Below are 21722 nucleotides of genomic sequence, written 5' to 3' on the forward strand. Positions count from 1 at the left end.
TCATGGCACATATTGTGTAGTTGGTCAAGGTGAGCATCGGACACTGTATAGATAAAGGGCTTCCTCCGCCTTCTTTTCTTCCTGTCACTGGAATCACTTCTCCCATATCTTTTATGTGGCTCTGATACCACTTATTGTATCAACACCAAGATCACACCCACACGAAATCACACACGATTGATAAGAACTAAACTTTTATTGCTTGCTTTAGAAAATAACTCAAAAGTAAAGCTTCTCAAACTCACAAACTCATAAGTTATGCAACACACTTTGCATCTCCTTATATAACACTTAACTTATCATAAACTCATTAGGAATAATACAACTAGCAATTTCCTAATCCTTTTAGCAAACCATATCTTAGTAGGATTACAAAACTTGCACCTTAAGCTATTTTAAGCTTATCTCAGCACGCACTGTCGCTTACGCGTCTGGATAAACGCTCCATGGACCTTCACCGCGGCGAATTGGAATGGTGCGGTGACGTTATGCATAAAAACATGTGCGGATCCAACTCTAGTAGCTTTTGGTAAAGAAAAAAAAAACTATTGATTATACCTAGTGTTCTAAATTTTTAAAATTAGGCTATTGATTAGAGTTCAAATGGGGAACGGATTCGTGTGGTTCGGGAGAGTTTCAGATTTCTGGCTCAGAACTCTTTTATCTTCAATCGTTTCCTCCGACCCAGTTAAACACGTAGCAATCCGAAACTAATGGGCCTTATAGAAATTAAATAGCCCATAGTTATCAAAACAGCTCATAAGCTTTATTCGGCGGCATCAAATTAGCGAAACTACCCTTGACGGTCTCTTAGAATTACAACTGTGCCTTAAAAGCTATACAACTACTACACTGACAAAGGAAGAAGACGATTAGATTCGTAAATCGAGCGAAAGCCGATGGAAGACGACCCTTTCCTCCGGAAGTTCCAGCCATCGGAACTCAAGATCGCGTCGGAGTTCTTGACGAATTGCCTTCCTTTCTTGTCTAGAGATCTCTGCAAAGACTGCGTCAACGTTCTCTCCGATCGAATCCGCTCTCTTGACCCAGGTATAGAGCGATGTTTTACTAAATTGAACTTTAGGGTTTTCATAATTGGAACGAATAGGTGGTTACAGAGTAGCGTGGATCTGTTTGCCTTCAAAGTTATCGACTTTAGGGTTTATACAACGATGGGACAAAGTTAATGGAACCAGAAGGAGCATTAGGGTTTTGACAAGTAGGAGGCGAGAGAGTAGCGTAGATCTGTTTAACCTTCAAAAAAGTTATCGCCTTTAGGGTTTATACAACGATTTGCTTATGAGGAAAACTGTTTCGTTGGTGTAGAACATTTGGTAGTGTGTACTGTAGATCTGTTGTTGGGAATCAAATGCGTGTTTAACCTTCATAAAGTTATTGGCTCGAGGGTTTATGCTAAAGAGAAATCGTGTTTCGTTTGTGTAGAACATTGTAGTAAAGTTGGTGGAGAAGGTAATAGCAAAGCTGGTTTGGAATCAGAAGGAACTAGTAACATAGAGACTGAAATTTCATTTGGAACCTTGTCTGAAGTTCTTGGTAGTGTACTGCCATCTCGACAAGCTGCTGAAACAGCAAGCCCTAGAATGTCTTGGGCTGATATGAGTCAAGATGATGAGTTTGAGGAGGAGGACGAAGAGGAGGAGAGTAGGAAAGCTATTGATGCGAGTCCGATGAAGACTCCCGAGAAGCCTAAGTTATCAAGAGAGCAAAGAGAGGATCTCAGGCTGAAGAACGTGAAGAGAAAGAAAGATTTCATTTGCTTGGAGAGATTTAAGGGAAAGCTCGTTAACGTAGTTGATGGGCTTGAGTTGCACACTGGTGTTTTCAGCGCAGTGGAGCAGAAAAGGATTGTTGATAAAGTGTATGAACTTGAAGAGAGAGGACGCAAAGGAGAACTTAGAGGTAAGCTTCTTGTTTTTCAAATCGGAATTACTTATCTTATTCAATTTGAGTCTGATTCTTGTCTCTTTTTAGAGCGTACGTTTACTGCTCCACAGAAGTGGATGAGAGGCAAAGGACGTGTGACTATTCAATTCGGCTGTTGTTACAACTACGCTACAGTAAGTAACTCACTCTCTGCCATTTTCTATGTTTCATTTCTAACAAAGAATTTGTTGCCTTCTCTATATGTTTGATAGGATAGAGCTGGAAACCCACCGGGTATCCTTCAACGGGAAGAAGTGGATCCATTACCTTCTCTTTTCAAAGTGATCATCAGAAGGTTGATTAGATGGCATGTCCTGCCACCAACTTGTGTGCCCGATAGCTGCATTGTCAACATCTACGATGAAGGTGACTGTATACCTCCTCACATAGACAACCACGACTTTCTCCGTCCCTTCTGCACCATCTCGTTCCTCAGTGAATGCAACATCCTCTTTGGCTCAAACCTTAAAATAGAAGGTCCTGGTGAATTCTCCGGTTCATTCTCAGTACCGCTTCCTGTAGGGTAAGTACAGCTCTTTGAGACTTGACCCAATATCAAAAACTGTCCAAATAATCGGCTTTTGTGACATTTTTTTCAGATCGGTTCTGGTGTTAAATGGAAATGGAGCAGATGTAGCTAAACACTGTGTACCTGCAGTTCCCACAAAAAGGTTTGCATCCATTTATTACACATAGTAATAACCACTAAAGCTTCTTATTTGAGTCTTTTTTTGTCTACAGGATATCAATCACGTTTAGGAAAATGGATGAGTCTAAACGCCCGGTTTGGTTCACTCCAGAACCTGATTTGCAAAGAATCGAGCCACTGCCGTTGGACCTGAACCGGTCTGATTCTGCTGCAAGGTCCTCAGGATCAAGCAACAACCACAACGGTAGTAACAGAAGAGGAGGAGGATATGGACGTAGAGGAGGAAACAATTACGAGACGAGAGGTTACTATAATCCCGAGAGAAGCAGTGAACAGTATGAGTCTAGAGAATGGTCATCAAGCCAGAGAAGAGGAAGGCCACGTCCGGGTAGAACCTCCTAAGGTTTATTATTATATACTTCCATTTCCGAAACATCATCGACAAATGAATATGTACAACATAACGTCCTATTTTCTTTTAAAGTCCATTCAAACATTTTTCCTCATTTAAAATTGTTTTTTTTTTTTCTCAATATTTTTGATCGTATTTAGTTTCTGAAACTGTGTAATATATTTTACAGTTTATAAATTACAATTTTATTTTGTGGTGCAAGTGTGAATTGGTTTGTGGTTTGTTTCGCTATAAACTTTATTTTCCTTGATGTGACTAAATTTTTCATTCTACTGTATGGTAATCGATAATTGATATGATCAGTAATCATTTTTCATCGAGGTATTATATGTTTTTGTGAATATCGTTTCAGTTAAAATTAACAGTTTTTAATATACTTTCACTTATCCAATTTTAAGAGTTGGGTCAAGAGCTCCGAAGGGTAAGGTAGCCAGACGAAAGCTTACAAAAAATAACACAGCTTCACAAGGCTAAATTAAAACAAAGCTAACCACGAACCTAAAAAGAAGTGGTAGAGGAGACATAACGATTTGATCTCGAAATAGAATCCAGCTTAAAGGCGATGATGTTTCTGATCATCGTCGATGAGAGCTTTTGGAGGCTGCGCCTGAGAAGAATGTACCCTTGAGGCCTTGAGTTTTGTTCCTTCCAAATAGAGTAAACACAAGCATGATAAAGAAGTTGGACATGAGATTGACATTACTATTTGTAGTGGGGTCTTTCAGCCATCTCACCCCCATCTTCAAAGAGCATCGGAGGGGAGAGGTGAAGCCTAGACATGAAGAAAGACCACACCCTGGAACTGAAAGGGCAATCAAAAAATAGATGTTGTCTATTTTCGTCTACCAAGTTGCACAGTACACCACATGTAGTTGTGGTGGAACGTTTTTCAATATTGCCCAAGTTGGGGCTACGGGTGGCCGTTCTAATACTTATTTGGTTTCGGATCGGGTATTTAAGATTTTTGGATATTTCGGTATGGAGATATAGAATCCATTCGGTTATTTCTATATTTGGGTCGGGTTCGGGTATTTTAAGTTCGGGTTCGGTTATTTCGAGTCGGGTTTGGATATTTAGATTTTGAAGGAAAAAAAAATTAATTTCTTCATTGTTTAAGTTTTTTGTAATTAAATATTTTTAACTTAACCGGTTTTCTAATTTTTAATTGATTAAACTATTAATAGGTTTGAATATAAACGTTTAAAAATAAAAAGACACTAGTTTAATTGTTATTTTAAAATATTGGATGCAACTTTTGTTAATGTAAAAAACAAGAACTTGATATTGTAGAACCTAAAATCTATACTAAGTATTTGATAGTGATCGGGGTTTGATCTAGGGAAGACAAATGATGTAGGCAACAATATCTTTAAAATATAACGATGTTACACAGTTTCCAGTAGGTAAAAATCGACTTTATTGATGAATAAGATCGAATACAATGAGTTGAACTAGATCGAGTGATACAAATGAGATTCGTAAAGAAAGAATCTAAGATTGGGATGAAAACAAGGTCGATGTAAGTGTGTATCTCTCTCTCTCTAGGGTTTTCAACGTGTCCTTCTTCATGTTTGTTCTTCTTCCTTTATAGTAAGTCGACCTCGTGATCTTCGTAATTTCTCCACGATTGTTGTAGGCACAGGGGGGTAACCCACGAATTGATAGAATGGTGGAACCAAGGTTTAAACATGAAAACAAAGAGAACCGATTTTTATGAGTTTTTAGAGTTTTATAATGCAAACAGAAACAAATATGAATATGAATCAAAATGATAATATGAATAAAAACAAATAGAAAAGGGATAGATTGATGGAGATGGGATCTTTGTTGCTGGATGTGTATCACTCTCAACAAGGATCAATGGATGGGAGATGAATGAAGATGGAACCGGTCTTGCTGGATGTGTATCACTCTCAAGATCGATTAATGGATGGAGATGGGATGATGGACGCCACAAAGCTCTGTGAAAGGAGGCTTTGATAAGTCAAGTTGCTCCAGAGTTGTTTCTCACACACTCAAAAGACTTAGAACAATAGTTTTGACAAAACTAGAAAAACTGAATAATTCATAATACTTTCAAAGATGGGTGATTTACAATGAAACAAAGACTAGAGCTTTATAGGCTCGACCAAGGACTCTCTAACAGTCATAAAATGACATAAGGAAAGAAGAAGTAAATGAGGATCCTCCTGATCCAATGGTTGCTGGTGCATGGTATGAACTTATAGAACTCCTCCTGGATGCCTAGAATATCTCCTGATTGGTTGAAATGATCTCCTGGTCGCCAATGTCTGGTTTGAAGCTGATTGAACCGGTTAGCTTCCAATTGAGGCAAGTGTAGAACTGGTTTGGCCGGTTTTGGAGATTGGATCATAACTTCATAATTCCGTGGCCATTTCTCCTGATATTGGGCTTTATGGAAATCTGATAAACTCATCTTGACATCAATGATGGGATTTGCTTCAGGCCGCTCCTTAATTGAGCTTGAATCTTCTTCTAAAGTCGGGTACTCGCAGATGGGCGGGTTGAGAAACCTCTGAATTGTAAAATTCATAACTTCTTGCTCCGTGAATATATTGGCCCAATTCCAATTGGCCTGGATTCCCTCTTGAGTGTAGAATCCAATAAAATTGGTTTCATGTTGAAAGTTCTTCGGGTTGTAGAGATATACGCCTTGTACTGAACCTCGGTCGCTGGTACCTCCTAGATGGCTGGTTTGGACGGTTTGGTGAGACTCTGGTTGAACCATGGATTTCGTGACCACAACAACGATCTCTGGGACTGCTCCGCAATCTCTGGGACCCCCGAGTCTTCGTTTTCGAGCTCGATTGCTTGCTATGGCATCAGTTCCTTACGGCCCATATCTTTGATCGCGGTCCATTAATATACTGACCGAAATTGGGTCCAACATTTGTCCCCCAGTCTCTTTTGATTTGATCAAAAAGAATAGAGAGGCGATTAGTTATCTTGTCGTTTGATAACCGATGCGATTTTGGTTTGATGGTTCTTGGAAAACAGTTGTTTGGCGCGTAAATTTCATTCTTTCTTTTCCTTTTTTTTTTAAAACGCGTAACGACTATATCAGCCGCCGCTAGGGCGAAACCTAGGTCATCATTATCTTTCTCGGGGATGCCGACAGAGCCGTTAGGTTGTTTATAAATACGTGAGGTTTTACGTTTCCACTTCAATTCTTTTTGCATCTTTCGTTTTACTTCTGCTCTTAAAATTTCCCGATCACCGAGCTTGAGATGTCTTCATCGTTCAGTTTCCCTCGTCTGACGACTACAACCAATGATCTCGAGGATCTTTATAAGATGTACGGGGTTGATCGCGCCGTCGTTCTCGATTTGGCCGGCACAACTGAGACTCCCGAAACTGTACGGGAAGGTTATTGCGGAGTCTATCTTTCTTTCTTTCACTCCTGTGGTCTTATCTTCCCGGTCCCGGAGCCGATACTTGAGATTCTGGCGGAGCTTGGGTTATCTCTTACTCAGATCCTCCCGAACTTTCTTAGGTATCTTATCGCCTTCTTGGCTAGGGCTAAGGAGGAAGGTCTTTCTTTTGGCCTTAGTGAGTTCCGAGAGCTCGTTCTGGTTAAGCGGAACCAGCAGAACCCTGGTACCTTCCTTGTGTCTCCGCGCCCAGGTCGCCACATCATCGAGGACATCCCCTATCGCGATGAGAAGTGGCGCGAACAATTTTTCGTTTTCAAGATGGATCGAGCATCTATGGGTGAATTCGACTTCTCTCGGCTTCCTCGGAGTTGGGCCGAGAATATGGGTTAGTTTTCTTTTGTCTATGTGTCGATTTTTCTCTTTAGGAAATAGGTGACTCAACTTTTCGTTTTTCTTTGATCGATTCAGCTCCTTCCGGAAGCTCTTCGATGTCAGACGGGATTCATGGTTTGATCGGGATTCTTCGGAGAGGTTATTCGAACTGGTCTTCGTTCGACCAAACTCGGATTCGAACCGTCTTTGCTATGCCGGAGGGGATCAACAGGGCCCCTCTTGTTGGGGGTTCTGAGGATGAGGCCGAACACTCATAGGAAGTCATAGCGACTCCTTCTGTTCAGGCCCAGTGTTCGGATCGATTAACTAGACAGCTGGTGAGGAGGTCGTCATTCCGCACCTCCGGGTCTGCATCGAGGGGCCGAGCTTCTGGAAAATCTCCCTTTATCTCGATACCCTCTAGTAGGGGGTTCTGAGGACGAGGCCGAACACTCCCAGGAAGTCATAGCGACTCCTTCCGTTCAGGCCCAGTCTTCGGATCGATTAACTAGACAGCTCGTGAGGAGGTCGTCATTCCGCACTTCCGGGTCTGCAGAGGGGCCGAGCTTCTGGAAAATCTCCCTTTATCTCGATTCACGACTCCGGCGATGAAAACGCTTCGGAAGAGAGACGATCTCCTATCTCGTTGAGCCCTGGCTCGGAGGACGAGGCCTTTGCAGCGACTCGCAAGCGACGCCAGTTGTCGAAGGGTGCATTGCCCGGCCCATCTCGTCCTAGGTTTTTTCCTGAGGGAGATGTGATGTGCCCTGGTTCGTGGATCAGTCCATTGGAGCCAACCAGCATGGAAGCAGTAAAGATATATGTATCACTTGGAGAATGTTCTCAACTCAATTACGGAACTCCTCGAACAAGAATCAGATCAAATGGAGTTTAGATGAAAGAGTTATGCAATTTACAAAACCGGTGATCTTCAGTTCTCGCGAATTTGGGCTAGATGAAAGAGTTATGNNTTACAAAACCGGTGATCTTCAGTTCTTGCGAATTTGGGCCGTACGGATGATCCTGCCCACGTCTTGATCCGTACCACCATGGACCAGAACGACCAGAATAACCTGGACAGTAGTCTAAGGGTCTCTTTGACCCGTCCACCTCAAACTCAGCAACTTTGATTCATTTATTATTTTCTAGTCAAATAAACTGAGATGGATTGAAAGTATCGTCAAGAGATGCGAAATGACTCTTGATATACCCACGATCTAAGGCTAACCACCTAAGAAAGAACGTAGTGCGTCGGCTTACCACCAAATAACACACAAAGATGAATTGGCTGACCACCAAATCAACAAGCCGGTTCACACCAATGAACTAGCTAAAGAACTCTCTCTCTCACTCAGAGAAAAGAAGAAACAAAAATATAACTCAAACTTAGACTGATTTTATTCATAAAAGAGTTTACATATTTATACTAGATGTGGTCAAAGAAAGACATAATTATTTGTGCGAATCACACATCTAGAAAATGAGAACTACTTGAAAATAATAAATGAGTCAAAGTTTCTGAGTTTGAGGTGGACTGGTCAAGGAGACCATTCGACTACTGTCCAGGTTCATTCTGGTCCATGGTGGTAAGGATCAAGACGTGGGCTTGACGATCCGTACGGCCCAAATTCGCGAGAACTGAAGATCACCGGTTTTGTAAATTGCATAACTCTTTCATCTGAACTTCATTTGATCTGATTCTTGTTCGAGGAGTTCCGTAATTGAGTTAAGAACATTCTCCAAGTGATTTCATGCGTAGAAGCGTCGAGGTTTGGAAGATATGAGTCAAACAATGAACATATATCTTTACTGCTTCCATGCTGGTTGACTCCAATGGACTGATCCACAAACCGGGGCACATCAAGATGGTTGTTTATTTGCGGCCCAAGGTGACCAAATTTCCCTCGCTGGTCGCATGAGGTCTGCAGGCTGCCGTCCTCCATCTCTTGCTTCCTCAGTCGAGAAGGAAGCTTACGCCAAGGTTGCGGTGGCGAGCTCTAAGGTTCGTTTCCCACCATCTTTTCCTTGAAAATTTGCATCGAGGTTCTTATTTGATTATATTGATTTCTTCTCAGGTGATGGTAGCTTTCAATGAATACGTTGTGGTGATGGAAGATCATGTCGTGGCTTCTCGGAACGACAAGGAAATCGAGAGTATTGGTTCCGAGATCAAGAGGCTTTCGAAGGAGCTCAAAGCCACCAAGCGAGAAGGGAAGAAGGATGTCAAAAAGATCGAGGCTTTGACTGAGGATTGGAAGAGAATTCACTAGGAGAACGAGGCTCTTATGACCCAGATGGTTGCTTAGAAGGCAAGAATCGCAGCGCTCCAGGTCGAGAGAGATCGGGACATTCGTCGTGCTTCTCGCGTTGCTCGTCATGATATCGCGACTCGGTACTGGGAAATCCTTCAATCCTTGAAGGATAAGTGAATGAGCGAGAAAAAAAGAGTGTCTGCTGAGATTCAGCTGTACGAAGTGATCGCCAACATCGATCTTTTGAACGAGCTCAAGGATGGGGATCTGACTGTGGACGCAGAGCTTGCTCGCTTAAAGGAGATGAAAGGAGATTGTGAGGATCTTGTTGCAGCCGCCATGTCGGATTGGTCGATCTCCGAGCTCGATCTTCCTCAAGTCTCAGACGATTCAGTGGATCAAGTGGGGGGGGGGTTCTCTGTCCCCACTGATTCTGCTTCTAGTTAAATTTTTCTTTTCTTGTTTTTTTGTTTAATATCTTTTTGTATTCCGCGATCTTGGATCGTGATATCTTGGATATTCTTAATGGATAAGCATAATGTTTCGGGATATCTTTGTTTCCTTAGCCTTCGAGATTCTCTTTGTTTGGATCGTTGAGATACGGCGAGGCCTTGATCCTTATAAAGCTTCACTTTGTTTTAGGATTTACCATATTGTTTCTTTTAATTTTGTTTTTGCTTGTCAAAGAAACATGGCTTCGAGAAGATCAAACCCTCGCGACTCTGATAGGGTTTGAACTCATACTGGTGGTGCTAATGCGAAACACATTCGATCCGGAGACGTGAGCGAAGCGCTCACAGAAGTTCTTTGTGAGGAGACCCGACTTCCGCGGACTTCAACCCAAGAGGCCAAGGACCTCGAGGGTGAAAAATCTGTTGCTCGTGTTAAGTCGAGTAGCCAAACAGGTTCGGAGGGGCGTGACCGCCCCCCCGAAGAAGGCGAAAACAAATGGTTTGGACCATCGTCTTGGTGTTTCGGGTGAAGCGGCTGTTGCTAAACCGTTTCATTGGCAGCTCTCACACTCCAATGATTGCCCTATTATGGAAGACCCGGACAGTGTTGCTCACTTGGTGAGGCATTTCAAACCTGCTGGGTGTCTGCTTCCTTCTTTGCGAAATATGACGGAACATGAGGCTTATGTGAAGATGGTTGTGGCTCATGCTAAGGTCGTTCTTTTTGGCACTCGATCCTCATTGAATCTTTGGTTCGTTTTATCTGTGCTGATTTGCTATGTTCCAGGCCATGGAGGCTAACAACGAGTTCGCGGCGACTGTGGAAAAGTGCCTGCAAGACGTCTCGCGCTCTGACGAGCTTTACGAGATAAAGAAGGTCGTTCGAGAGCTAAAAATTGGTCTGAAGATGGCTCAAGATCGAGAGCGTGCCAATGCCGCTCAACTGGCCGCTGCTGAGAAATTGGGGAATCAGGCTACTTCACTCGAGGCTCGTCTGCGAGTTGTGAGTAACGAAAGGAAATCGGCCCTCGAGCAAGTTTCCTTTTTGGAAGCGAAGGTTGAATCCTCTGCTAATAAGTTCTCTGATGACCTTCGTCGCGCAACTTATGACGCTAAAAAGGCTCTGGCAGACAGCTACTTGGATGTGTTGGTATCTTTGAAGCAGAAGTGGGATAAGAAGAAGGCCGCAACCGTTTGTGAAGCTCGTCTTAGGGAGGTCATGGCGAATATAGATCTCTTGAAGAAGATCTTGAACAACAATCTTTTGGCTTCAGACGAGCTGCTGCGCCTTTGAACGAAAGAGGCCGAGCTCGGGTCCGAGCTCGATGTGATGGCGATTTTTCGGATTTCTCCGTTGGGAAGCTCAATCTGCCTCAGATTTCGGAGGATCTACCAGAAGATTTCTTTGCTAAGGTTCCTTCTGGGGCGGACGATGTGACGAAGTGCTCGGGTGGTCAGTTCGAGGATGGCGAATTCGGCATCGAAGAGTAGCTTTAGGGATTTTTGTTTATGTTTTTCCCCTATACTTTTGTTGCTTTATTATTATTGTTATTTAATAAAGAAGGGATCGTGAGTCCCGGTTTATTTGTTGCTAATTTTATGTTTATGCGAGGCCGATCTTTTGGGACCGTGAGTCGATTTGCTGTAGATACTTTTATCAACGGTTTTGATGTAACAAAAGATTTTGTTAGCTAGTTTCTTCGCACTCGTTGGAGAAGTTGGCCGCAACCGAGGACTTGATCAGGGTTCTGGTTTTTGGTCGACTGTCGTAGTTTTACGATAGGAGATCCGATATGCTCGAACTGCAATGTCTAAGAACTGTATTTATTAAGGTGTAGGATTCTGGTTTGTTACAGATTTAAAAAGGAAAGCAGCTTAATATTGTCGTGCCATTGTCTCTCGGGTGTTGTGATATGCTTACTTCGAGCTTTGAAGTTGGAGGGTGACTGGACTCGTGTCGTGAGTTGCCTACGTACCCTCGTTGAGGGATCAAGTCATAACGTAGTTCGATTATCTCCCCAGGGACTGGGTCTGTTGTTTGATGATTCGTGTACATGGGTACGTCTGTTGCTGGTTTTGGCTGCCTGATTTAGGAGTGTTGCTCGATGTCCTTGAAGCTTGCAAGGTAGCATATCCTGGAGCTCTTCTGGCTTCCTCTGATAGTCTCGACTCCTTTCGGGGTTGGAAATTTCAGGCATTGGTGATATGTTGAGGGAACTGCCCTCATGCTATATAGGCAAGGCCTCCCAAGGATTGCGTTGAACGGGTCTGGACGGTCTATCACGATGAATTGTACGATTTTCCTGACTTCCCCAGCGGTTACCGCGAGCTCGATCGATCCGAGGGAGTATGTGGTTTCTCCTGCGAACCCGATGAGGGGAGTTCGTTCTTGCTTTAGGAGTGCTTTGGTGAATCCCATTCTTTTTAACGCGTCGTAGAAGTGGACATCGGCCGAGCTTCCGGTGTCGATCATTACTCGAGATAGTTCGCAACCGCCGACGTCGAGTCGATTTACGAGGGCGTCGTCGTGTGGTTTGTCGAGACCTGCGGTATTATTTTTGTTTGAATGTGATTTCGTAGTCGGGGCCTGATAGGGGTTTCAGCTCTCTGTTGGTACGCTTTGATCGAGTTGACCGAATTGCAGAACTTGGAACCTCCGTAAATGAAGTCGATTCGTTTTTTGCCTTTGCCGTGGGCCGGAAAATTCCATTTCTTGGTTGGTAGTGCCTCTGTCCCCCAAACAGATTGCGATTAAGGGGTCTGCATTCTGTATTTTTTTTTCTGAATTTGTAGGGCAGTTGGTTTTTCCAGTAGCTCGCGAATTTTGGTCATTTTGTTCTTTCGCTTGAAGTTGGGGATTTTTACGCAAGGAGACTTTATGTTTGGGTTGTACTGAGTGATACTGGGAGGAAGAGTAGCTTCATCGGGGTTTTCCAATGTGCGGATCGCTACCGTGATCTCAAAGCGTATTTTTTCTTCGGTCTGGCTCTTGATTTCGTCGGTTGCGTTGTTGTTTGGCCCCCACGAAATCATGTTGACTCTTTTCTTCGGAGCTGGGGGTGAAGAGCTCGGTGATTCCTGCTCGGTCTCCCTGCCTCTTTTGTTTGTCGAGACTTTGGCCCTTCGGTTGGATTTTGGAGTCACTAGCTCTTCCTCATCCTCTCCGGTTTCTTCAGTGGTTTTCTTATATTCGTTCTGACTGTGAAGCGCGGCTCGACATTCTTCGGTCGAATGGCCTTTGCGGTCATGGAAGGCGCAATATTTGCTGAGGTCGTATGTCGAAGATTTTTGCGATGAGTTGTTTATTGCATAGGAATGTTGTCCTTTGGTTGCTGGCTCCTTAGGAGCAGTAGGCTTTTTAGTCGCATTATTCTTGTTCGCGCTATACTGTTCTTTTAAGGGTGCGATGTCCTCTTCGTGGGTGACGAAGTAAGAGGCTCGGTGTAGGGCGTCATCCAGCGAGATAGGTGCTCGTACTACTAGTTCTTCCCTGAATTTGGATGAGAACCAGACGCCATTCTTCAATGCTGCTAGGGCGACGACCTCGTTCGGATGCGAAATCTTGGCCTTGATTTCTCGGAACTTGTTTATGTACGCTCTCAACGGCTCGAAATGTGCTTGCTTGAGATTCCAAAGATCTGTCTCGGTAACTCTTGTCTCTATGAAGACTGAATACTGTTTGAGGAACGTAGATACCAACTGAGTGAAATTGTCAATCGAGTTTTCTTATAGTCCAGCGAACCATTCGAGGGCGGCGCCCGTGAGGTTCTCCGTGAAGAAGCGGCAGTAACCGGCCTCTTTTTCGTCGTCGGTGAGGTGTGCTCTCGATATAGCTAGACGGAAGGCTCGTACATGGGCCTTTGGGTCTGTGTTTCCTGCATATTCGGGGAATTTTATTTTCCCAACGTGATGCAGCCTTACGCTGGCGATTCTGTTTCTAAATGGAGTCCTTTTGGTTTCTTCGATGACCATGTCGATATCTGGGGCATAGCTTGTTGCCATATGTACGATCGCATGTATCCTCTTGAGCTCGGCATCGTTCCTCTTGATATAATTCTGGAACGCTCCGGTCTTCCCTTTGGGGATCAATATTGACGGGACCGTGAAGATCGTGCCTCCGAGCTTGTTTTGTTGAGTTATCGAATCCCGCTTGGTGGAAGCTCCTCGTGGCGGATGGAGTTCGATTTTCGAGGATCGAATGGCTCGGCGGCGGGATCCGTGTTCTCGGTTCCCCCTGCCTTTCTGTTGATCCGTTCTGGAATTGGATCGGAGTACTTCGTGGACGTTGCAACCCAGTGTCGATTTTGTCCAATCCGCTATAGCTTAAGCTTCGGTGGGTCATGCCATGCGGTGGGGGTCGTTGTGAGTTTTCTCCCGTGTAGCATCCGGATCGAGCGCTTGGGATCTCCGGAGTACCGAATAGACCGGCATTTTGGGGGTTTGACGTCCCTCGTAAAGGATCGAGGGTCGTTTGATTTCTTTCTCGAACGTTTGCAGCTCGATGCTATGCGAGTTCCCTCTCATCCTGGTCTAGTCGTTTAGTGATGGTTTGATTGGCGATCATTTACTTACGAATTTCGTCGATTAGAGACGAGAGCATTCCTCGAAGTTTGGTCATTTCTTCTCGATTTTGTGCTAGAGGGGTCGGTGAAATTGGTCTGGATTGAGATCAGGTCAGGTCATCGGCGGATTGTCTGTCTCCGGGACGGTTCCAGAATCGAGTTCTGACTCGTTCTGGAATCGATGTCTGATTGATCGGAAGAGATCGATCTTGACTTGAAGTCCCGATCAGAGGGATTCGTTGCGTCTGGGTTGTTTCGGTCGCGTCATTGGCTCCCGTTAACCCAGTTGGTGTCGCTTCGGTCCCCGAGTCGGATCCAATAGGATCGATGTCGTTGACTCTTGAGGGTGTGGTTCCGACGGTTTGGTTGGGATCCATAATCGCGCTTAGGAAACTTAGATCGGTTTCTTCGCAAAGATGTTTTTCGTTTATCTTCCCCACAGTCGGCGCCAAAATGTAGAACCTCAAATCTACACTAAGTATTTGATAGTGATCAGGGTTTGATCTAGGGAAGACAAATGATGTAGGCAACGATATCTTTAGAATACAACGATGTTAAACAGTTTCCAGTATGTAAAAATAGACTTTATTGATGAATAACGTCGAATACAATGAGTTGAACTAGATCGAGTGATACAAATGAGATCCGTAAAGAAAGAATCTAAGATTATGAGAACAACGTCGATGTAAGTGTGTAGCTCTCTCTCTAGGGTTTTCAACGTGTCCTTCTTCATGTCCGTTCTCCTTCCTTTATAGTAAGTCGGCCTTGTGATCTTCGTAACTGCTCCACGATCTGCGGGACTGCTCCGCGATCTCCGGGACCACAGAGTCTTCGTTTTCGAGCTCGATTGCTTGCTATGGGCTTCAGTTCCTTACGGCCCATATCTTTGATCGCAGCGCATTAATGTACTGACCGAAATTGGGTCCAACAGATATGTATTTTAAGTGAGTAGCAAATGATTTTGTCCAATTATATGTATATTATATGATTTTGAGCCATGTGCATCAGTACAAATATTTTGAATATAATTAGAGAAGTAAACTATAAATATAGGGTCAACTATTCATATGTTCGGTTATCTACAAATATCTATTCGGATTCGAATATTACCCATTCGGGTTCGAATATTCAATCTCTTCTAATTCAATACATGTTCGGGTATTTTGCTACTTTGGTTCGAATTTCGGATCGGGCTTTTGGCTCGGATTCGGATTTGGGTTCAAATATCGGATAAAATGTCCACCTCTAGTTGGGGCTGATTGGAGCCTTGGAGGAGTCGCCGGGTGACCAACAGGTAGACATAGAAGGTGACATTTTCTGCTTGCCAGTACCCTATCTGTAAAGCTCATTCCCTCAGTTGCACACTGGGGATGAAAAAGAGACATGAGGTATCAGAAACTATTTGGATATTGATTTTGCCGAATTTATACCCCCATACAAAAATTCAGTTTGGCTAAATTTTTTCCGGGCAACAATGTGGTCTTTCCACAGGTCAGAGGCTTATAAGTGTAGAGATAATTGATCTAGGATTGCTTAAATTTTAAGTAATCTATGGACCTAAACTAAACTTGAAGTAAAAGACACAAGTAATTGAACGAGTTCTCGGCCTCTAACCGGTATGTGTCATTTGAGAACTTCTGCTCCCAACACCAATAGATCAAACAAATCACCCACAACCTTGTGATGTTTAGTGTTTAGGCCTAAGCTATTTTATCTATAGCGTTGTTGTCTATGTTCTCCTTGTGCTTTCTTCATATCTTCTAATGTCATTGTTCTTGTGTTTCTTCTGTTGCAGGTTACAGCCGTTAAACCCAAATCACCTCACAAGCATGTATATTTATATCTTTCTCACGGATTCTTCATGATGGGCTGGTAATGGAGTTGGCTTGGCCCATCTCAGCTAAGACCGTGGCCCAAACCCTTTTCATATGGACATGCACAAAATCAACAAATCTCCACCTGTTTCGTTTGAGTCTAACACGGCCCATTCTTCAAGGCCACATCCCACCACGTCTCTTTGTCTTTCTCGGACCAAGAAGAGATCAGTCTAGACTCTTCATGTCTCTCTCTTATCCATGCGAAATCTTAGCTCTCAATCGGTTCTCTTTCTCCTTTCCGGTGAGCGGTGTCGCAACCACCGTCGACGTAACCAGTACTCACAGGTATACCTCGTTTCTCTTCTTGTTCATCTATTTCCGATCAAGACAAATCATTATCAATGTGTTGAAGAGATCCGAGTAAGATTTTGACTGATTCGTACTTTGCTTCCTTTTGCATGTTCTTTCCGGCGAGCCTTGCTGGTACGCTCTAAATAAGGATCACTCAGCAGGATTGTAATTGGATAATGATGAATTGAAGGGTCGCACAAAAGTTGCACAAGGCTGTTGATATTTCCGAACTCTGGTTCTTGCTTGATAAGACACACAAGTCTAACAAAAAGGAGGTTGTTTACTTGGACATTACGCACCATGTGATGTGATTATAATTTTATATTAGCAATGGCCAAAGAAAGACTTAAAGTTTTGTGGAAAACTAGAAACTTAGAAAACACAAACAAAGATTAAGACTTTTGACCATAAATAAGTGTGTTGTTGAATGTCCATTTGCTTGACCATGTCTCTGACTTCTTTTGTTGATATTTCTTGATGCAAATGGGCAAGAGACCATCAGCAAAGGAATGGTCGAATTTGGTGTAAAACAGACCCAAATGGACTCGTTCTCGGGTTGGTCGCTACGTAGCGACCGGCTTGTTCACAGGTCGGTCGTTACGTGGCGACCTTGTTTGCATCTTTTTCCGATGTTTCAAGAACGTGTTCTTTAGTTTCGATGAATGATCCAAGATTAACGCAATATTTCACCGTAAAACTTTTCGTAAAAGTATTCTTTACGAAGAATACTTTTTGTAAAAACGTTCATGTTAATTTTTACGAATATTTGGATGTTAACTTCGTCGTGTCCGTTTTTGACCCCAACACTTTCAGACATTGATTCCGTCGTGACCGTTTTTACCCCAACAACATCAAAGTAAGTATTATAGACCAGAATGGTATCAAGGCAAAAAATAATATAAAACATCTTCAAAACGTGACTTTCCTTCTCAAAATCAAAACACAAATGAGTAAGTTCAGATTGAGAATCACTTATCAAAGGCTCAATATGTTTTTCAAATAATGTATTGTAAACCAGAATAATATCAAAGTTAAAAACAACACAATTCTGAAGCAATGATCTCAAAATATGGCAAGGTTTTTCAGTTTCAGAACACAAGATATCAAGCTTCAAAACAGAATCACAAATAAAATCGATTTCAGCTCTATGTGATTTCTGTTCCAGCAATTTCCTATCCATGAATTCGTCCAAGGCACATGTGGATGCAAACAAATCACCAGTGATCAATTCATGTCTATAAGAACTCAGATTAAAGTCATTTTCTTTGAAGACAAATGAATCAAACGATTTTCTAGAACAGAAAACAGGCTGTTGCAAATCAAGCTCTAATGATTTTTCAGGATGATCAAAGTCTTTGTTATGTTTCAAAAACTGATCAAAACTCAAAACAAGACCAGAATTGATGTCATTGCCATATTGAAAACGTTTTTTGATCAGAGATTTATCAGGTTCAAATACTTTAAAAGAGTTAATCATGTTTTCAAAAACAGAGTTTGAAACACAAAATTATTTTACCTTGTCTAGACCAAAACGTTTTACATCTTGAGAACTGATCTTAACAAACATCTCATGCAGAGAATTAATCATAACAAGTTCCTTACATTGCTTTCGATAAATGATTTACTCATGAATTGGTTCTGGATCAACGCAAAGCTGATTCTCCATGATGATGGACGTTATGCTTGGTGCTTCCTCTTCCTCAAAATCCTGTGAAAATAAAATAAGACTACTCGGATGCTCCGGTTGCAAAAAGGTTAGTTTCTGCATTAGTCTTTTCATTATCAAGCATAAAATCAGATTCCGGAGAAGGAAGTTCACACTTATCCTCACAAATCATCAAACTTTCCATCAGCTTTGTATCATATTCATCAAAAATTTGTAAAGAATATGAAAAATCTTTTAGCTCTTTAAGGTTGTTTTCAGATTTACCGTTAGGTTTTTCACTGATGAATATTGGTTGTTCAGCTACAGGTGCACATGTGGTTGTGCTCTTCTTTTGGCTCTTGTTGACGTCCTCATGGAACTCCTCCTCTCCAATTTCCTCCTCGGACTGGTTGGTCCGCCTTGGGCGTTCTCTCCTTGCTGTGGGTCTAGAACGAGTTTGTTGACTCACCTTAATCTCGTCAAGCCTCTGGTGTACCTGATCTAGACCTGCATTCATGATGTTAGTAATGGAATCATTCAACGTCCCCATTTATGAGTTAAACAATCTAGCGACATAATTTCATGGACGATCTCTTTCTCCTTCACTATCCATGGTTTCCTGAAAATGCTAAACACAAAATTCAGTAGATAAAAACCTCATACACTCAAGTGTTTACTCTCACCCACAGACGTGTTTCTCTCGGAATTTATGTAGTCACTCAAGATCCTTCTCTCAATGTTCTAAGAGAACAAATCCAAGTAACCTAATGGAATCTCCAAGCAAATAAGGGAAGAAACAAGAGAGATAGAAAAGAGATTAGTTTTTTTTTAAATCCGTATTAACCACTACAAGGCTGGATTTCTCCTCAGCCAGTAGGATTTCTCCTCAGCCAGTAGGATTTCTCTTCCACCACATAGCCGAATAAAACTTAGTTCTTTTTATAATACTTTTTTATATGAATGGCATAAGTAAGGTAGTGGCCCGGATATAAGATAGATAGAAGAAGAAGTGTTTTAGAAAAAATGAAGATGAGAAGATGGATAGACAATACCGGTAGAGTGGCTTTGATACCACTTTGATACGCCCTAAATAAGGATCACTCAGTCGGATTGTAATTGGATATGATCTCAGACGGATCGAATGAGAAATGATGGATTGAAGGGTTGCACAACAGTTGCGGAAGGCTGTTGATATTCCCGAACTATGGTTGTTGCTTGATATGACGCACAAGTCCAACAAAAAGGAGGTTGTTTCTTGGATATTACGCACCAAGAAACAATAAATGTTCTAAGCAAAGAACAAAGAGATAAACTCATAAATAGGGGAAACAATCGATTATCTTATTCATGTGATGTGGTTACATATTTATAGTAGCAATGGCCAAAGAAAGACTTAAAGTTTTGTGGAAAACTAGAAATTTAGAAAACACAAATAAAGACTAAGACTTTTGACCAGAAATAAGTGTGTTGTCGAATGCATGTTTGCCTGACCACGTCTTTGACTTCCTTTGTTAATATTTCTTGATGCAAATGGGCAGAAGACAATCAGCAAAGGCCTGGTCGAATTTGGTGTAAAACAGACCCAAATTGAATTTGTTATGAATTTTTCCTTGGGCTGAAAAAAACTCATTTTGCCCAGCAACTAAACCAGCTCCATCTTCAGTGTCATTTAGCTCATTCAGCTCCAAGTTAGTGTCACTTAGCTCATCCAGCTCCAAAGTAGTGTCACTTAGCTCACTCAGCTCATCTAGCTCGCCAAAGCAAGTGTCACTTCGTCCAGCTCGTTCAAAGTGTTCATGCGTGTCTAGTTCCATGATATCTTCAAGGTCAATTAATCGTTGCTTCCACTCAGTTCCTTCCATAGGTGCGGAATCCACAGAGATGCATCCACGGGTTCCATCCATAGGGTTGCATCCTCGGGGTTATGCATCCACAGTGTTGCATCAACGGGGTTGCATATACTCACTAAGTCCTTCCATTTCCAAGTTAGTTTTTGGCTCGACCTTGGTTGCATCATCCTGGCTCGGGTCTACGATCTGAGGCGCATCACTTGCTCCATCTCCGAGGAGTATCACATCATAATCCTGACTAGTATTCTTTGTCTCACTTTGACGATTAGAGGTAAGACTCTATTTTCCTTCTTGCATGTTTCTCTTTCTTGATTGTAGATCCGTCTCACTAACCCATCAGCTCGTTTTCATTTTCCATCTCTGACGATTCACCGATTCAGCTCACCTCTCACTCTCGGTTTTATCCGAATCCAGATAAGTCAACTTCTCCTTGTACTCTATTAACGTTTACTTTGGCTGAACGTGTTATCGACTCTGACCTGAAATTAACCTTACTTGTCACACTTTTTAGCAGATGCTAGGACCTTTTCTTTCAGCATGGGCTCCACCTAGAACCGATTTTTGTACTCGATTCCATTCCATCTCCAGGTAACTCAATGATTCTTGAGTGACTTCTTCCCTTTCGATTTATATGTTTTAACTTATACTCATATTATCAAATGACTTCTTATGTTGTCATTGACTAATAATTATATATTAATATATATATATATATATATATATATATGTGAGGACAACTTGCGTAAATGACTTCTTATTTTGTCTCATTCTTCATCATCAGTGGGTGTTCAAAAGCTCAAAGCAAAGCTGGAACTTCTGACCATGTATAGTTTAAGGTAGGAAATCAGCTGGATATACCGTAATATGAATCTTGTTTAGGTTGAAATCACCTGCTGCTGCTAGATTCCTGATGTAATAAAACTTAGTGTCGATGTATTTGGTTCTTTTGTGATGAACCGGGTTTCTTGCTAGTGTTAAGGCGCTTTAAGAATCACAATGTAGCTTGATTGTGGGAACCGAAATTCGCACTATCGATTTCCGTTTAAATTAGGAAAGTTAGGAAAACCCTGATTTCCCAAAGGTCCCGGATATCATCTAAACCATACGCCAAGCAATCAGAACACGAAAGTAAAGACGAAAAGAAATAAGAAATCGTAAAAAAAAAGGAAGAGGTGTCTTATTCCGAATTCGTGTATGAGCGTTACAACAAGGTAGAAGCCTCGGCTATGAGAGCCGTCGGCGAGATTCCTAGTTCTAACAACCTAAGACTGCAAAACCTAGTTTAGTCGCAGCTCGAAATAACAAAAACGGAAAGTTGCCTAAATACTCTAAGTGCTAAGTTTTCTCTGAAAAAGTTCTCTCTTTGTGCCTCTCGCCTAGGACTCCTTATATACTCCCTCCACGGTCGGTTTGAGATTTTCCCTTCCTGCCCTTAAGCCGTCATAACTCAAAAATGGAGATATTCTATTTTTCCCGATCTTCATCACTATCCGCGGCAACTTAACATTTATCTGCAGAATTTTGACATTTATCCTTTCTTGCGGACTAAATATAAACCGCCATAGTATCTATGGGATTTTCCTTAAAAAATCGTAAGTGGGTTTCTAATCGTGTTTTAGACCTATTTGGGACATCTTTCGATTCGAAACGTTTATCACGATTCTTATCGATAAGAATGAACTTTCCCTGATTTTTATCGTAAAGTTTAAATGATAACTCCAATCGATGGGAGTGAGAAATGATACGACTGCAGTACATGGGAGCTAGCATTGAGGAATAGACGAGAAAGCACGGATTTGGGCCGTACCCGTTGATCGATGTCCGCGACAGTTCAGTCGCTACGTAGCGACTGGGTCCGCGATGGGTCGGTCACTACGTAGCGACTGACCGAGAGGCTTGGTCGGTCGCTACGTAGCGACCGACTCGTTGCAGATCAGTCGCTACGTAGCGACTGACCGAGAGGCTTGGTCGGTCGCTACGTAGCGACCGACTCGTTGCGGATCGGTCGCTATGTAGCGACC

The 21722-nt window shown here is 42.4% G+C and overlaps 2 protein-coding genes and 1 long non-coding RNA gene across 3 annotated transcripts; 2 read left to right on the plus strand and 1 right to left on the minus strand.

Moving 5' to 3' along the window:
- Positions 1-834: 834 nt before the first annotated feature.
- LOC106301486 lies at positions 835-3195 on the plus strand. Its single transcript, XM_013737889.1, has 6 exons — positions 835-1050; positions 1444-1920; positions 1993-2078; positions 2157-2467; positions 2544-2615; positions 2686-3195. Exons 1-6 carry the CDS (start codon positions 900-902, stop codon positions 2993-2995), a joined length of 1407 nt encoding a protein of 468 aa, XP_013593343.1. The 5' UTR covers positions 835-899; the 3' UTR covers positions 2996-3195.
- A 9032-nt stretch (positions 3196-12227) lies between these two features.
- LOC106302403 lies at positions 12228-13478 on the minus strand. Its single transcript, XM_013738919.1, has 2 exons — positions 13272-13478; positions 12228-13151 (listed from the first exon to the last, which is right to left on the minus strand). The coding sequence occupies exons 1-2, from the start codon at positions 13476-13478 to the stop codon at positions 12228-12230; spliced, it is 1131 nt and encodes a 376-aa protein (XP_013594373.1).
- A 2606-nt stretch (positions 13479-16084) lies between these two features.
- LOC106304698 lies at positions 16085-16631 on the plus strand. Its single transcript, XR_001262807.1, has 2 exons — positions 16085-16200; positions 16331-16631. It is a non-coding gene; the product is annotated as an uncharacterized LOC106304698 (long non-coding RNA).
- Positions 16632-21722: the final 5091 nt, after the last annotated feature.

Source organism: Brassica oleracea, chromosome C7 (genome assembly GCF_000695525.1).
Source record: "Brassica oleracea var. oleracea cultivar TO1000 chromosome C7, BOL, whole genome shotgun sequence".
NCBI classification, from domain to species: Eukaryota; Viridiplantae; Streptophyta; class Magnoliopsida; order Brassicales; family Brassicaceae; genus Brassica; species Brassica oleracea.

Excerpts from the sequence above, each read along its gene's own strand:
- LOC106301486 (XM_013737889.1), top strand. The coding sequence starts at position 900 with ATGGAAGACGACCCTTTCCTCCGGAAGTTCCAGCCATCGGAACTCAAG. Across the intron at positions 1,051-1,443 it reads AATCCGCTCTCTTGACCCAG|AACATTGTAGTAAAGTTGGT; the intron begins GTATAGAGCGAT and ends TCGTTTGTGTAG. Across the intron at positions 1,921-1,992 it reads ACGCAAAGGAGAACTTAGAG|AGCGTACGTTTACTGCTCCA; the intron begins GTAAGCTTCTTG and ends GTCTCTTTTTAG.
- LOC106302403 (XM_013738919.1), bottom strand. The coding sequence starts at position 13,478 with ATGGCAACAAGCTATGCCCCAGATATCGACATGGTCATCGAAGAAACC. Across the intron at positions 13,152-13,271 it reads TCACCGACGACGAAAAAGAG|TATTCAGTCTTCATAGAGAC; the intron begins GCCGGTTACTGC and ends TTCCTCAAACAG.